Source organism: Fistularia commersonii, chromosome 33 (genome assembly GCF_037954325.1).
Source record: "Fistularia commersonii isolate RoL2024-O1a breed Wild chromosome 33, RoL_Fcom_v1.0, whole genome shotgun sequence".
NCBI classification, from domain to species: Eukaryota; Metazoa; Chordata; class Actinopteri; order Syngnathiformes; family Fistulariidae; genus Fistularia; species Fistularia commersonii.
The window spans coordinates 5,655,886-5,672,891 of NC_141316.1; the positions used below are offsets into that span (position 1 = coordinate 5,655,886).

A 17,006-nucleotide genomic window follows, 5' to 3' on the forward strand; every position below is an offset into this window, starting at 1 on the left:
GTATCTTCGGCGAAACCTACCGGTTACTACACCTACTTGGCTGGGTTGTTTTCTGCCTTGCCGAGGGCTAATACGATTAGGGGTTTATTGTGGGGTAAATCCTCTTACATGTGTGTTAACAGAAACCTCACGGCAAAAACAGTGCCATTTGACAAAGAACCTCATCGCTGAAGGAGGTTCCTTCATCAGCAGCCACTTGCCATCCACATTTGTCGGACGGGATTGGAGAAAATGGCGAAAATTCTCACTCTAGCAGCATCTGTTCTTTTTTTGATAAATGTTTCTTTCACCCGGGCCTCGTTTTCCCCCAGCATCATCGTTGACATGGCAAAAATTGTCATGGATAATTATTGCTCGCCGGAGAAGCTCCAGGGAATGAAGGAGGCGATCGAAGCGGCCGGGAGCAACACGGAGGTTCTCAACATTCCAGATGCGGAGGCTTTGGCTCAAGTCCTCAGCAACGGAGTGCAGACAACGGTCAGCGACCAACGCCTGAAGGTCACCTACGAGCCCAACTATGTCCCCGCTGTGGCCCCAAAAATGCCCCCCTTGCCTCCAGAGCAGCTTGTGGCCGTCCTCCAGACCTCCATCAAGCTCGACATCCTAGAGGGCAACATTGGCTACCTGAGAATCGATCACATCCTCGGGGAGGAGGTCGCGGACAAGATTGGCTCTTTGCTCCTGGAACTGGTCTGGAATAAAATCCTGCCGACTTCAGCTCTGATCTTCGACTTGCGCTACACCAGCAGCGGGGACGTTACAGGCATCCCCTACATCGTATCCTACTTTACCCAAGCGGAGCCTCTGATTCATATCGACAGTGTGTTCGATCGTCCCACAAACACCACAACCGAACTGTGGTCCTTGCAAACGCTTCTCGGGGAGAGATACGCCACGACCAAACCCCTCATCATCCTCACCAGCAAAAACACCAAGGGCATCGCCGAAGATGTTGCCTACTGCCTCCAAAGTCTGAAGAGAGCCTCCGTCGTTGGGGAGAAGACTGCCGGGGGCTCGCTGAAACTCGACAAAATCAAAGTGGGCGACACTGACTTTTACGTAACCGTGCCAACCGCGAAATCCATCAACCCCATCACCGGCTCATCCTGGGAGGTGACAGGCGTGACCCCTGATGTTCAAGTCAATGCAGAGGACGCCCTCGCCACCGCCATTAAGATCGTCAACCTCCGCGCCCAAGTTCCGGCCATCATCGAGGAGTCCGCCGTCCTCATCGCCAACAACTACGCCTTTGAGGATGTCGGCGCCGATGTCGCGGCCAAGCTGAAAACTCTCCTGGCGGAAGGCGATTACGGCACGGTGGTCTCCAAGGAGGGTCTTGAGTTGAAGCTCTCGGCTGATCTGAAGAGTCTGTCGGGGGACAAGAGCCTGAAGACCACCAGTGACACCCCAGCCCTGCCGCCTATGGTGAGTCTAGCTGAATGCTATCGCATAGAGCGGTGGCCTAATGGGAATCCCGATCTACTAAAACTGAACCGTGCAAATATTCGATCAGTTTTGGCAAATAGTCCAACCCCTCGTGTTGTTGTTCTCAGGACTATTCCCCAGAGATGTACATTGAGCTCATCAAAGTCTCCTTCCACACCGACATCTTTGAAAACAACATCGGCTACCTGCGTTTCGACATGTTCGGGGACTTCGAGGAGGTCAAGCCCATCGCCCAGATTATCGTGGAGCACGTCTGGAACAAAGTTGTCAACACTGACGCGATGATCATCGACCTAAGGTGGGTAATCCTGTTCACAATGCGCCGGAAGCTTCTAAAAATGCTTCGCGTCCATATTCAACCACAAATATTCCTGCTAAAGCTGGTGTGGCTTATCGGTGCCCGGCTAATTAGAAAGGACTTACAGGGTAACAGCGATTCATTATATGAAGGTATTTGTATTTAATTAAGGGATTATTCTCTTTTAGGGTGAAGAAACAAAATACCGTATTGTTTAGAAAAGGCAGGACTTCATGTCAAAATTGACCTTTGCAGTGATGACGATGAGCAGCCTGTTATGAAGGCAAAGTTTTCTTTGTAATTATCCCATAACTGTGTTTGCAGGAACAACCTCGGTGGCCCGACAACAGCCATTGCGGGCTTCTGTTCCTACTTCTTTGATGCCGACAAGCAGATTGTTCTGGACAAGCTGTACGACAGACCTTCTGGCACCACCACCGAGCTCCGCACACTGTCTGAACTCACTGGTAATTAAAAATATAAATCAATGTTATGATTTTTCTTTGATAACTCGTGGCCTCGGCGCAACAGCTTTAAAGGAATAGCCGCTCGATTTGAGCCTCTAATGAAGACTGATTTTCCAACCGTTTTGAGGTAGCGTCTCGTTTTACTTTACAAAATGCCGTGGACTGAGGTGTGTGTTTAATGAAGCTTCATCAATCTTAGCTGTCAGCGTTTTGGTTTTTCCCCTGCGGCCCTGAATATTCCTGATTTTCAAAATTTGAACACTAAAAATAGCATCGCTCTTCATAGGTAGTAAAATCACCTCACACTATTTAGAAGTGTTTTTATTTCATTAATGACTGAATGGTTTTATAAGTATCCACGCATTCATTATCTTTACCACTTACCCTGCACTTGGGGTGGAGTGTCATCGGTCGATCGCAGAGCCACATATCCAGACATCCATTCACTAAGCCGCTCACTGAGCTATTAACAATCAAAAGCATGATAATAAAACAATCAATATATGCACGATCACAATCAGACGAACAAGACTTGGCACGGCGAGGCCGATGAGGACAAATTGCCGTCTGTTCACCGGAAGGTCACCGGTTTAGACCCTCGTCACGTTTCCTCGGTCACACATTGAGCTCTGCCCGTTCCTGGTTGGCATCTTGCATGGCAGCCACCGCCAGACCAGTTTTGCGCGCACAAAGAGCTGAGGCAGCGAGTAGGATGACATCAATTCTGCTCTGCTTTTGTGACCCGCTCACATGAATCCCCCATGTAACCTATAAACTGTTAAAACTTTCATATTTTAATATTTACCGATGACATTGGTCTGCTGTAACTCCCGTTTTGATTCGATTCTCCCCTCTGTCTTACCCTCTTCAGGCACGAGGTACGGCTCCAAGAAGAGCCTCATCATCCTGACCAGCGGAGCCACCGCCGGCGCAGCCGAGGAGTTCGTCTTTATCATGAAGAAGCTCGGCCGCGCCATGATCGTGGGCGAGACCACGGCCGGCGCGTCCCACCCACCCAAAACCTTCCGCGTCGGCCAGACAGACATCTTCCTCAGCATCCCCACCATCCACTCCGACGTCTCCACCGGGCCGGCCTGGGAGGGAGTCGGCATCACGCCGCACATACCCGTCTCGGCAGAGGCCGCCCTGGAAACGGCCAAGGCCATCTTCAATAAGCACATTGCAGGCCAGAAGAAGAGGAAGTGAGCCACGCCTTGGACGCGGCGAGAGGAACATCCAATAGTCAGTCATGCTTCGGCAGCCAAACGGTTTGAAGATTTAGATCTGAGGAATGTAGGTTGAGCATAAAAAAAAAATAAATAAATCTGTGTTTCCATTGTCACAATGCCTAAGCCTTTTGATCAGTTTGTAGTGGAGCAAAAATTCTAATTAAATATTTTGCCCCTTTCTCTGTTAAGTGTTACTCCAGCTGTGAAAGTTCTTGGAGTTAATGGAGCTGAGAAGCTTCGCCAAACCGTATCATGCTGTCAGCATCTATAACATATTCAATTACAAAAAAAATATATATATTTTTGAAGTCACCTCATAAGAATAACTCTCGAAAAAGGTTTTCTGTCCCCGATCGCCGCTCGTCATTTTCGCGTTCAGACTCTTTAAAAACCGAGATCCGATAGCACCCGTGACTCTATCCTGACGTCCTTGTCGTGCATCAGAAATACCGTGTGGCGATCGTGCAGCCGACTTCATGCTTCCTGGATTGTTTCTAGTCCGGTTTGTGGTGACGCAAAATAAAAGTTAATACAAACCAAAGTGTGTATTGGTCCTGTTTTACTGACACTGCGCTCCCTGCGTTGAGCAATCGTAGTAAGAGTCAGAGATTTCACAAGATTTTTAACAATTACATTGGACTCATTTATAAATAAACCCCTGTCTGTTCTCTGTAAACTCATAAAATCCGACTGTAGATGAAGGAAGTAAATTTAAAACAATGTTTCACACATCCTGTGTTCATTTTAGATGAGGAAGCTACAAATGGTTTGTCATGTTTATTTCAATATTAATTGTCTTTTGATTTTCTTTTTACCCTCTTAAGCACCGTCAGTTTACCTACCGCACTCTTAATATAGGTGAAGAGATATTAGAAATTGGGTTTAACAAATATGCAATTTTAGTTAATTAAGTTATCCAGACTCAATAAGCAAGTAATGCTGCTATGAAGGCTGCATTACATGTATCAAGAGGATGATAATCAATGTTTTGTGATATGAAGCGGCCATGTTTCTAATACTTTAGTAATTATTAACACTTGTTAATTATATTTACGCTAAGATTTTGGAGAATCCAAAAATCCTGAATAATACTTTTTCGGAGTTCATTTCATCACAACTACTATTACAAGGACTTGGCCATAAAGAATTACAATGCTAACATGAAGAGTTATATTATCATTTATCAATCTGTAACACATGAACTTTGACCTCAGTAGGGGGTTTGTTACAAATCCTTCTAAGAGACAAAGTCAGACGAGACAAAAATGTATTTATAGGATATACATATCATCTGTGCTTAATCAACATTCTGAGAATTAATCGAAAAAGCCCTTGGTCATCCATCAAAATGTGAAGTGAACCACATCACAAGCCAAAGTGGCTTTGCGACGTCACGTGGTATTTTTACATTTGTTCTTGACGGCAGTTTAGTTATTAGGTTACGATGCTGCCAAAACCCCTTTGAGGATATTTTTAGTAATCCAAAAAAAACAGATCAAATGGAGTTATTGCATGTAGGACTGTGTAGAGTGTTCTTGGTTTGTGCATCAAAGCTGAAGAAGTCAAGTCAGATTATATTTAAATGGCACCAAATCACAACACTGCTGTCTGAAGACACTTGGGATTCAGAGCAGGTCGGAACCGCGGTATTTAAGATTACTTAAAGAAAGCCGGCATTCTTCCGCGAGCGAGCACTTGGCGACGGCGGGAAGGAACACACCCTTCTACTGGGCAGAAACCTTGGCTTGGTCTGAACTCAATGCTGGCGGCCTTCTGCCATCGCTGACTCGAAAATCAAAAGGTAAAGTGTCATAGAGACCGTTTGAGGGTTGGGAGATGCAGGCTCGAACAGGAAGCACCAAATGGTTTATCACGGGTTTATTTTAATGTTGTCTTGTGATTTCTTTTTAACCAACATAAGCGTCCGTCAGTTTACCAACCGCACTCCTGATATACATAAACAGATATCAGAAACAAATCAAATATGCAATGTTGGTTAATTGAGTTAACCAGACTCAAGTCTGTAATGCTACAAAGAAGGCTGCATTATATCTTATAGTTAAATCATAAAAAGGGTTCTGGATGAAAATATTTTCTGATGAAAAACAGCAATTTTTTGTAACACTTTAGTAATTATTAATGATGAGAAGATAAGAATATCTTATTGATCCCCATAAGGGACATTCATTTGTCACAGCAGCGCAACAATAACAACAAATATGAATATAAATATAAATAACAAAGACAAAAGGACAAAGACAACAAAAATGAAAAAGATAGATAACAGAATGAGGCATGTGTGAATGAGTGAGGTAGTTATCATGCATCGATGAGGGGACATTCCTGCAGACAGGGTAGGAAGAGTGGGAGGAATGAGAGAAGTGCATTATGGGATATCACTCGGCACAGCATAACCGGGGACTAGCCAAGTGCTAACTACAAGCTTTCCCAAAAAGAAAAGTTTTAAGGCCTTTTCTTGAACAAAGGGAGGGTGTTGTCCCCATCGGTCGTAGATTGAAAGGTAGTTCCACAGAAGAGGACCTCTTTAACAAACTGAAGTCAGTATCCATTTGGTAAGTCTTTCAAAGACAAAGGTTTAGAGGGCAGTGTATGTATGCATGTGAGTGTGTGTGTGCGTGTGTGTGTGCGTGTATGTGCGATGACGGTTTGAGGAGCTCCGAAGCAGAGCTGACCGTGTTAAGAAGTCAGGCTGCTGCTCTTTCTGGTTTGTGTAAAGTTGACAGGACGCCTCTGAAGAAGACCAGGGCGATCTTCTTGGAGGCAGACATCGATTAAAAGTCCTTTAAAATTCAACATGTAATAATCCATCACTGTCACAAGGTACCTCCCGTCCTCCCTGTCTTGTTACTTTCACCAAACGCCTGCACACAGAAGAAACGCTGAACCTGATATCATTCATTCGTGTTCATCGGATTCCCGTTATCTGTCACGTTGTTGATCCGTTCCGTCTGGTTTCTTTTTTTTTTTGGGCCTGTTTTTCTTGACTTCAGCCTCCATCAACAGAGGATCACGCACCAAGGGCAGACCATAAACCCCGAGCTGTTTCATCATTTTAGTCTATATTTATATATACATTGTGTCCTTGTTTAACACCGGCATGGCAAGATACAGTTGGCTTTGACTTCCTTCTCTGTCTCAGCCGATCTTACAGCCCCAGTAGCTCCCGTGGACATTTCTCTCATCCCGCCGTCTGTCTGATGAATGAAGGTATTGCTATCTGCGCTGCGAAAACATGTGTGTTGAGAGTTCGCCTGATAAGACATGCGAGGGCACAGTCGGTGGAAGTACATGTCCAGGGCTGGAGGCCCCCCGGCTCACCGGTTCACAGGGTTCGAAGATTCATCATTACTTGAAAACCAAAGCAAATGCGGGTTCTCCAAAAAAAGGAAGGAAAAAAAGACGTTCCTGATTTATAAAATAAAGAAGAACAGTCACCAATGACAGAGAGAACGACTAGTCAACTTACATCATCCATTACAATAATGAGCAATGAACTGGAAGGGAACATAAATAAACAAATGAATTATTCAGATCAATGTCGGGGAAGGGATCACAGAAATAGATAGATAGATAGATAGATAGATAGATAGATAGATAGATAGATAGATAGATAGATAGATAGATAGATAGATAGATAGATAGATAGATAGATAGATAGATAGATAGATAGATAGATCAATTACATTCCTAAATTAATACATTTAAGGGATTATTCAGATCAACGTTTTGGGAGGGAACTCAAAAACACATAAATACATCAATAAATAAATGACAAATTAAGTAAAATTGGTAAAAAGCTCTGTAATTATTCTGTTATAACAATAATAATAGTAGAGTATGCTTTCATTAAAGTTGCTATTTCCTGTTGCTCCGGCAGTAGTTTTATCAGGTTTATATTATTATGTATTTGGTGTCACTGTGAGCTTCAAGCAACCATGTAGCCGGGTTTAGTTACTGAATTTTCTTTTCTTTTTTTGAGTGACGGGTGGGAAAACAGGCTGTTATTTAAATGTATTAATTAATACATTTAAAAAAAAGAGGGATTATTCAGATCAACCTCTTGGAAGGGAACTCAAAAATACATCAATAAATAAATCACATAAATTAAATAATTTAGATAAAAAGTTCAGTAATCATTCTGTAATAATAATAATAATAATAATAGTAGAGTATGCTTTCTTTGCAGTTGCTATTTCCTGTTGCTCCGGCAGTAAGTTTATCAGGTTTTAAAGTATTAAATATTATTATGTATTTGGTGTCACTCTGAGCTTCAAGCAACCATGTAGCCGGGTTTAGTTACTGAATATTCTTTTCTTTTTGTGAGTGATGGGTGGGAAAACAGGCTGCTATTTAAATTTGTTATCTAAATTTATTAATACATTAAAAAAAAGAGGGATTATTCAGATCAACGTTTTGGATGGTATCTCAAAAATACATCAATAAATAAATGACATAAATTAAATAGATAAAAGTTCAGTAATTATTCTGTAATAATAATAATAATAATAGTAGAGTATGCTTTCTTTGAAGTTGCTATTTCCTGTTGCTCCAGCAGTAGGTTTATCAGGTTTTAAAGTATTATATATTATTAGGTATTTGGTGTCTCTGTGAGCTTCAAGCAACCGTGTAACCGGGTTTAGTTACTGAATTTTCTTTTCTTTTTGTGAGTGATGGGTGGGAAAACAGGCTGTTATTTGAATTTGTTATCTAAATTTATTGATTAATACGTTTAAAAAAAGAGGGATTATTCAGTTCAATGTTTTGGATGGTAACTCAAAAATACAACAATAAATAAATGACATAAATTAAATAGACAAAAAGTTCAGTAATTATTCTGTAATAATAATAATAATAATAGTAGAGTATGCTTTCTTTGAAGTTGCTATTTCCTGTTGCTCCGGCAGTAGGTTTATCAGGTTTTAAAGTATTACATATTATTAGGTATTTGGTGTCTCTGTGAGCTTCAAGCAACCGTGTAACCGGGTTTAGTTACTGAATTTTCTTTTTGTGAGCGATTGGTGGGAAAACAGGCTGTTGTACAGTTGCGCGCTGTCAAACCATCCATGATGCAGAACCCCACCGGGATGTCCACCGATTCCCCGGCCCTGCAGAGAGATGCTGTCCAAATTCCCACGGAAACTGCGATCTCCTCCGAGGAGCCGGTGAAGATCACCCCTCCGCTCCCGGTCCAGACTCACGGGCGCGCAGGGGAGGCGCAAACTGCGATCTTGACCCATTTCTCCCCCCTCTTCCTCCTTCCTCTCTCCTCCTCGGGATGAAATATGAAACCTGGTCCATTTCAGCCAAGTCTGCTCCCCCGGCTCCCAGTCCCTCCTGCGCCAACTCCGCTCTACAGCTCCACTCCTCTTCCTCTTTTGTTTTTGTTTTTTAAAGCTTGACACTTTGACAGGAAGCTTCTATTGTTCTTTTCTCCTCCGATCAGTCAGTTTTCTCCAATGGGATTGTTTGGCTGAGGCAGTTTTTTTTTTTTTTTTTTTTTTTTGTTTTTTGGTCTTTCTTTGTTTTTTCCTACAACTTTAATGTGGATTCTAGCCGAAACTCATTCCTGCCGGTGAAAGAAACGCAAGGCTGCTGTTTGACCGGGGATGCGCTCGCTCAGGATCCCCTAAAAGGAAGAAGAAGAAGAAGTGTGTTGCATCCTTTGTTTTGTCTTTTGCATCCCGTCTTCCGCAGCCCCGTCTCTGGGATGTAAGAGCAGAAGAAGCAGAAGAAGAAGTTGACTTTTTCTTCTTTTATATTTGTGAACCTCATTCACAAAAGGGACCTTAACCTTCGCCTTCACTCGAAACCTCGGAGGACAGAATGATGTCGAGACTGGTCCTCAACATGTCCCTGACCCTGTTCCTGTTCGGATTATTCTTGCTCTCCTCTCCATCCGCGAGAGCCGAGCCGGAGCTGCAGGGCGAAGGGGAGGAAGAGGAGGAAAGTTCCTGCCAGGGAGCTTTTGACCTGTATTTTGTTCTTGATAAGTAAGTGCGAGCATGTTTGATTCTACACAGAGTCACAACGCGATAACACGATCCCAACTTCGATCCTTGTAAAACATCTGCATTCAATTTTGTCTTTTACGCCGACGATGTGATGAAGTGAAGTTTCTTTTGTTCGGTCCCGTTTGTTTAAAAAACACACAGGACCGCTTGTGATGAGGCCGAGGCTGACGTCGAGCCTCGCACACTGCTGAATAAGCAAAAATAGGAGGCGCCTCTTGGATGATTCAAGGGTGAATTCCCCCCCCCCCCTTTCCCTCGCGAGTCATAATCCTCTGATTCTCCACTGCAAACCAAAAGTAAATGCTTGAATTCACTGCGGCCAAAGGGGTCTTTCATTATATATCCCCACCCGTCCATCGAAACCGTTTTTGCACCGCGACCGCTCGACCTCGCACTCCCCTGTTCCCGCTCTCTCTCAACACCCACGTAGGAAAAATGTTGCGGTGAAGTGACATGTCAGGGCTGGACCGGAGTGTCATGCCAGGGGGAAAACAAAAATGTCACCCAAAAAGAATAAGCCCGAGAAACTCCTGAAAGGCCTCCATTTCGGGGCTTTTGCACTGTTGCCGAGACATTAAAATACAATAACGCTTCCCATGACATCAGGCCTTAATGAGCATCCCTTTCTGCAGATGAAATACGACTTTTTATTTCGGCTAGTCTCTATTGTAGCTTTTTTTTTTTACCTGACGGAATATTGCCGCATCAGCTCCTATCGTTCCTCTCGGACCGACGGAAGAATGTCAGGATTGGGAGGAGGAGGAGGGACGGCGGGGACGAGAACAACATCGATAGGAAATGTGAGTTTAATTCGGAGAGCAGATGTGTCCCGCGGCAGCTTTAAAAACCCCGATTTTATTATCGGTGTGTTCACGAGTCGCTGTGGATGGCGAAAGTGCAGTATCTCATCCCTGCCCGCCTTGGATACGACCCCACCAGGCGCGTAGATTTAGTAATTATCATGTTTTTCCCTACCAACCCTATCAAGCGAGATGAAGTTAAAAAATGGGACTGCTATCCAGATGTGGAAGATGTTTGGCTGGCCTTGGTCGGTAAACACATGTTGCAAATCATAAAGCCCCCTTCCGTTAGTTTTCCGTCAGATGCTATCTTTAGCTCGACTGCAAGCTTTGTCGCCCACCTTTCAGGGCGACTAACAAGGTTTGGGACGGCACTTGCGAGCAGGAGGAAGTTCATTAGCGGATGTCGTGCCTGGAGGCCAGCGCTCATTCACACACACACACACACACACTTCATTATGTGTGTGTGTGTAATCAATGGGATTCATGGGAGATTTAAACTCCAAAAAATCCAAAAACTGCTACCTTCACCCAACTTTTGCAGGCATATTATAAACAGAGTTTAGATCATTTTCTAGCTTTTTTTCCCCAATTATGTTTTCGGGCAAAGCCGGTGTCAAACAAATGCTTCTTTGAGACAACCGACAGCTTTTCAGTTCTATGAAAGTGTGGGGAAAAGGTCATTGGGGTTTTCTGAAAGGGCACTCCAGGAGCACGGACTGTACACCTTACCACCGAAAAATTGGGAAAGTGTTTGGTTTGGCCGAGATCAAAAACACTTATAGAGCAACATTTCTTGGCTCAGGTGATTCCTAACCAGCTCGGGTGGAAAAACAGTTTTTGTCAGGTTATGAAACAAATCATTAACTTCCTCTGCTGCACAGGGATGGTTCTCTTCCTCTCTGGTAGACCTGTGTCTGCCAGAATCTTTGTTGCAGACGCCAAATAACACACCGTTTGCCGAACACTCCTGTCAGTAATACAGTCAGAGAAGTTGTTGGGGTGTTTACTGTCATACCAAAGTCATAGTAGCGAGTCTTTCCACTCAGCGGCTGTAGATGCAACACCAGAATTTATCAAATTCATCTCTTATGTCATTGCTATAGCTGCCATTTGGTTCATGTAAAGTCAGATTCTATGTATATTGCACCCAAATCATAACATTGTTGTCTGATGACACCTTACATGAAGAGCGGGTCCATCGGCAGATGCGAGCTAAATGTCGGCGGCCTTCTGCCTCGACCCGCCGAGGTCAAAAGAGAGAGCGAGAGAGAAGGAAAGAGATAGAAAGCGAGAGTATGTTATGATTGGAGCGACAGGAACAAGATAGTTAGTTATAGATAGCTATAGGGAAATAGCTGAAATGATAAGATAATAGCTTTAACATTGATAAAAGAAATAACAATGGTGGACGCCTGGTCAGATGCCACAGTACGATATGAGGTTACTGTTATGAATCGATGAAGGGTCATTCATGAAGTGGTCCAAAAAAGAAGGAAAAAAAGGCGTTCCTGATATATAAAATAAAGAAGAACAGTCACAAATGACAGAGAGAACGGGTCATTCATGCTGACAAGATAGGAGAATTGAGAAAACCGCATTATGGGATGTCCCTCAACCCAACCAGCAGTAAGCCTTGCCCGAACTGTAACCTTTGTCGAGAAGAAAGTGGGACTGAATGTTGTCGGGAACTGTTGCAAAAACTGCTTCACCCGGCTGCAGATATGATGAGGGAGCTTCAGATGCTGTTATCAAAATGTAAATAAACAAAATGACGAGATAAATAAATGACTTAAACGGCATTCTAAACAGACTCGGGATTCGAGTGGCAATGAAAACGCTGAGCTTTGTAAACAAAACCTTAACATTTCGCTTCCGTTAGCGATTCTGAAGGTCGTGCCGCCATTTCCTATAACAACTCCTTTTGAGTTTCCAAAGTTTTCGGAGTAATGACACGTACGCCGACAGTTTTGTCAGCGGTTTACCGTTTGACCCATCCCTCAACCCTGCGAGGTCGAGCTGGTGGTTACGGTCAGCTGGTAAAAAGAAAAAAAACACACGTGACAAGAGGCCGGATGGGATTGGTGTGTGTATGTGTGTGTGTGTGTGTGTGTGCTGCAAGTGAAAAGGAGCTTCATGGGTTTCAAATAATGAGCAGAGACACCGCTGTGTTGGCTCATAAAGTCAACTCCAAAGGCATTTATTGCTCTCTGGGCCTGATTATGTCTCGTCATGGCTGGAACATGCAGGAAAGGGCTCTTTTAAATAAATGGGCCTGAAGAAGGTGGCTAATGGTTGCACAGACGCCTGTTTAAATTTTTCAAGGCACAGTCTCTTTGCAGAAAGTATATAAAACATAGAGCTGCAGGGCTGCGATGGCTCAACAACAGAATACTGACGCTTTAGATGATTAAGAATCGAGAAAAAAAGCGTCAGAATGGAAATATGTGAAATGAAAACGTTCAGCCGTCCCATCCCTTTTCAAAATAAAATGCAAAGCGCAACTTTAATGTTTTTAATTTCTCAAAACGTGGGCGAACATACGGCCCCCCCCTTCAACCTCTGTTGAGGACGTGGCATCACGTCATCTTGTTGCGGCCGATGAAAAACGGCCCTTATCGTGGCATACAGAAGCTATTCACGGAGTCCTTGGAAGAAACGCAGCGTTGGCACGACAGCGTTGCGACACGCCACTCTTCCTAAGTGCCAACATGGCCACGAAGGAACGGCAACGTTAAGATGCTGGCAGGTAGACTGAGGGTCTGACTGTAATTTGAGAAAGAGCATCAGCGCGTGGATTTGGCTTGTAAAACAACTACAATTTACAAACAAAGAGAAGTCACGTAAATCCATCGGGCCTTTCGTCATTTATGGGCTTTTTACAAGCGGCCAGTAATAAACTGACTTTTTATTTTGCCATACATCGCCACTGTAACTTTTCCGCAGTCGTGCTGCCCTTTTTAGGCAACATATCAGCAAAGCAAGATAAACTTTTAAACGCTAACAGAAACACGCGAGGCTGGTCCCCCCTTTTTCGGCATTTTTCCACACTCCATCTTTCCATCTTTCCATTCCGCTCTCTCCGGCTCTGTCGTCTTTTTTTTTTTTTTTTCTGCACTCCTCACTGCCCTACTTGGTGTCACGGGAAGAGTGTGCATGTTTGTACATCACTACAGAGACAGTTAGCGATGCTATTATTCTATTTTCTGTAAGCCATGGTCATTTACCTACCTTTTTTCATGCGTTTATACAATGGAAGATGTTAAGTAGTCGCTGATGTAGTCACAAATAAAGCAAGTCAGTCAGCAGAAAGCCACAGCTGCAGACTATAAATATGTAAAATACCTCTAACTGTGGAATGACTCTCATTTTGATGAACTGGTGTTTCCAAAAGGGGGTAAATATGTAGTTAAACCATGATATCATTCTGCCTGAAGCTTTGCGTGCACCGAGAATCCAAGGTCTTCACGGTGTGTTCACGAGCGGCCTGGCAACAATCGAAAAACCCTTTTGGGGATGCGAGTGCGACGGATCTCCGCCGGCCTTTCATGCATTGTTTTCGTCTCGCTCGCGACTCTTTTCTGTGTCGGAGGAGACGTGAGGCGTTAGACTTCGCCTCAGACTTCAGCAGCGGCTTTAAAAGTAGGTTAGTGGTTTTAAACAAACACATCCTTGTGCCCAGTCAGTTGAATTGGAGCGCCGTCATTGGCTGCAGGATGGGGTGGTCTGGATGGGCCCAGCTGGAATGGCAGACAGCCTCCTCGGTTGCAGTTTGGATTTTCTCTTTTTTAAGTCTATTTTTCCTTCTTCAACACTTTAAAGCGTGAGAACGAACCTGGAAGCCACTAAGTCTTCAGACCGAGACCAGAGCTTTCTACTGAGTGTTTTTTTCCCACATGCTGTCATCCCCTTCCTTGTCCTTCGGGAGAGGGGAGCTGGTTGGGTGGTTAAAAATCGAAGACTCAGAGGCTCAGGAACGGCTAAACACAAGTTCCAGCTTTGGTGTCCTTTGTCGAGTTCCAGGAATTTTGGCATAGTTAACATTCTGCTGGCCTCGGAAACGGCCTCTGCTGCGTCCTTTAGCGAAGGTGGCTCGGGGTTTGACTCTGACAGAACCTCCTCCCAAATTGTCGCTGTATTTTTAACATCTCATCCATGGAATCTGGGAAATGAGAAGGCAGTTGTTCCATGGATTTAGTCGAAGGATATGTATGTATGTTTACTTTCCTACCAAGCATTGCGGTGTTTTAGCAATGCATATGTGTGTTTTGTATCATCATCACTTGCCACACTCCGGGCAGATGGGTCCCAGAGATGACGAGTCCTGTCAACGATGAGTTGGTTGTTCCTAAACTCTTAAACTAAGATCCAACATGGCAGCCGGCATATTTACGGTTCCGTGAGGGCAAATAATTGTATGGAACAGACTGATAGATACATGTAACTCATCCCATCTTCTCATAACATTTCCATCCATGAATTTCCATACTCTCCAAGTTCTGAGTTTTTTTTGTTTTTTTTTTTCCATACAGGGTTCTTTGCGTTAAATAAAAACCCCATTCAGTGTTTCTGAACTTTAAACCCGGAAAAAGTGACGTTGTCTGGCGTAGCAATGCAGAAGATGCAGAACTGGAGGCAGCGGAGGTGAAGATGTTGAGGTTCTTTTTAGGAGCGAGAAGGATGGATAGGACCAATCCATCAGAGGGAATGTTAGATGTTCTGGAGATAAAGTCAGACTGAGATTGCTGGCGGGATAGTGGATATCTGGTGAGAAAAGGAGGAGAAGCTTTATGGACGAAGTGAGAGAAAAGGATTGGATGGAGGAAGATGATCGGCTGTTCAAGAGAGAAGCTCCATCGAGATGACTTTGGACGGATTCGTCTCCACATTTGGGAAAGCTTTAAACATTCGGCTCTCACAATCCACCGAAACAATCCAGATAAAAAATAATAATTAAATAAAAACAAAAATAAAAACATTCATCAGCCTAGTCGTCATTCAACTTGGCTGAGAAATTGGAATTAAACTTTATAAACACCTCATTTTCATACCCATCAAAACCATATGTGCCCTATTTTGAATTCTCTTTTAATGATCCTCCAGCACTTTTTGTCTTCCATCCACTGTCTCCCATCGTTCTGTTTTGTAACTAAAAGTCGTTCGACAAGGACCCACGCCGTTCGATCTGCTATACCTGTAGGTGCATGGCTACGCAACACCGAATATGGTAAATGTGATATGTATGGCAAAAACGCTATAAACGCCATAGAATCGATCCAGACTGCTTGTTTTCCTATGATACGGTATCACGACGAGATTCAAGGCGAGTGTAAACGGGAATCTGCTCATTTCTTTGCACGCAGTATGGATGTAGTGATATCCTTGTAAAGCTATAGACGTTATGAATGAAACATCTAAAGTTTAGATGTTTAAGTTTTTTAAAGCTAAGTCCCGGTCCACTCCTGTAAGGTTCAGTTCAACCTCAGTTTGATGATGAATTCATTTTCCTTTTTTCCCCCTTTTTTTTTGTGCTGATATATCAGCCACAGAGGAGTGTTGTTTGGATACCCCCCCCCCCCCCCGGCGGGAGGATTGTTTTGAACCACTACAACTGTTTCTATTTTTTTTTCTTATTCTTTTTTTATTCCAGCCTGACCTCGTTGCATATCTGACTCATCTTCTGCAAAACTTCAGCCATGGAGATTTCACAAAGTCAGCAGGAAAAACATGTTGAAGAGGACGATGGATGATTGTATTCTTCCTGTCTGCCTGGGCCTTTGAGAGACATCAGTCATCTTCCCGTCTCCTCTTGTCATGGTCTGTTAGGTCGCACTGATGAACAATGATGCGTAACGCCATCAAAAATGACCTCATGTATATGGACAGGTAGAATGTGGAAATATATCAAATTAAAGATTCATCTTACAATGTTCTTAATAGAGAATAAAAACCTTTAAGAAAGCGAATCTGAAAGAGTTCCTTTGTAACTCGGTTTGAAAAGCCGAAAGGACCGAGGCTCTGGATCTCCCTCCGTACAATACAAACACTTCGGGGAAGTTCAGCAAAGGAGAGTTTTTGAAGCTCCGGTTTTCTTTTGGATTATCCAGACGGGCCATGAAAATTCACATTCGGGCAATAATGTGGCTCTAGTAACAGTATCGCTTCCAAGAGACTGTCAGTCAAAGCAGAAACTCAAATTTGCCCTTCCTGAAGCTGTGATAGTGTGTTTTCTCGAGCGCTTTTCTCACAGAGCTGAACTTTGACGTCCTTCCGTCTGCAAGCATTACAACCGCGAGTCTCTTAGAGGGTCATTCACAGCGTTATTACAAAATTATCCAATTAAACAACAGTTTTCAGGAATGCATTCGACTCAACAGCAGCAGACCAGTCTAAAATGAGTCCTGCATCTTGGCTTGGTCTGACCTGTTTTTATGCCTTAGGAGTCATTAAGAATGCCATCACCCCTGTGGTTAAACTAAAATCTTCTATATAGTGTTGAAAACATGTTTTAACGTCCACGCCAATATCAAGACAGCTACAAAGAATTAACGATCCCAAATGCTGATAATGATCTCGACAATCTGCTCGAGGTGCGACACGCTCGGCCCTCGCGCCTTCGGGAGAAGTTTTGTTTGCGACGCATTTTTGTCTAATTCTTGTGTTTTTCGCGCCGCCTAAAACAAGGCATGAGATGCAGATTAACCACAGATGTGGCTATCTGGCTGCCATCAGCA

General features: G+C 43.6%; 2 protein-coding genes across 2 annotated transcripts in view; both read left to right on the forward strand.

Moving 5' to 3' along the window:
- The first annotated feature begins 123 nt into the window (after positions 1-123).
- On the forward strand, positions 124-3,971 carry rbp3 (retinol binding protein 3). The gene is made up of 4 exons (XM_086141018.1): positions 124-1,425; positions 1,554-1,744; positions 2,069-2,211; positions 3,083-3,971. The coding sequence occupies exons 1-4, from the start codon at positions 232-234 to the stop codon at positions 3,415-3,417; spliced, it is 1,863 nt and encodes a 620-aa protein (XP_085997144.1). The 5' UTR covers positions 124-231; the 3' UTR covers positions 3,418-3,971.
- Positions 3,972-8,929: 4,958 nt separating this feature from the next.
- The window catches only part of antxr1c (ANTXR cell adhesion molecule 1c), a 40,719-nt gene continuing 32,642 nt past the window's right edge, over positions 8,930-17,006 (forward strand). The window contains exon 1 of the mRNA XM_086140613.1: positions 8,930-9,451. Within this exon, the coding sequence (XP_085996739.1) occupies positions 9,285-9,451 (167 nt within the window). The 5' untranslated portion in view covers positions 8,930-9,284. The remainder of the gene's footprint in view (positions 9,452-17,006) is intronic.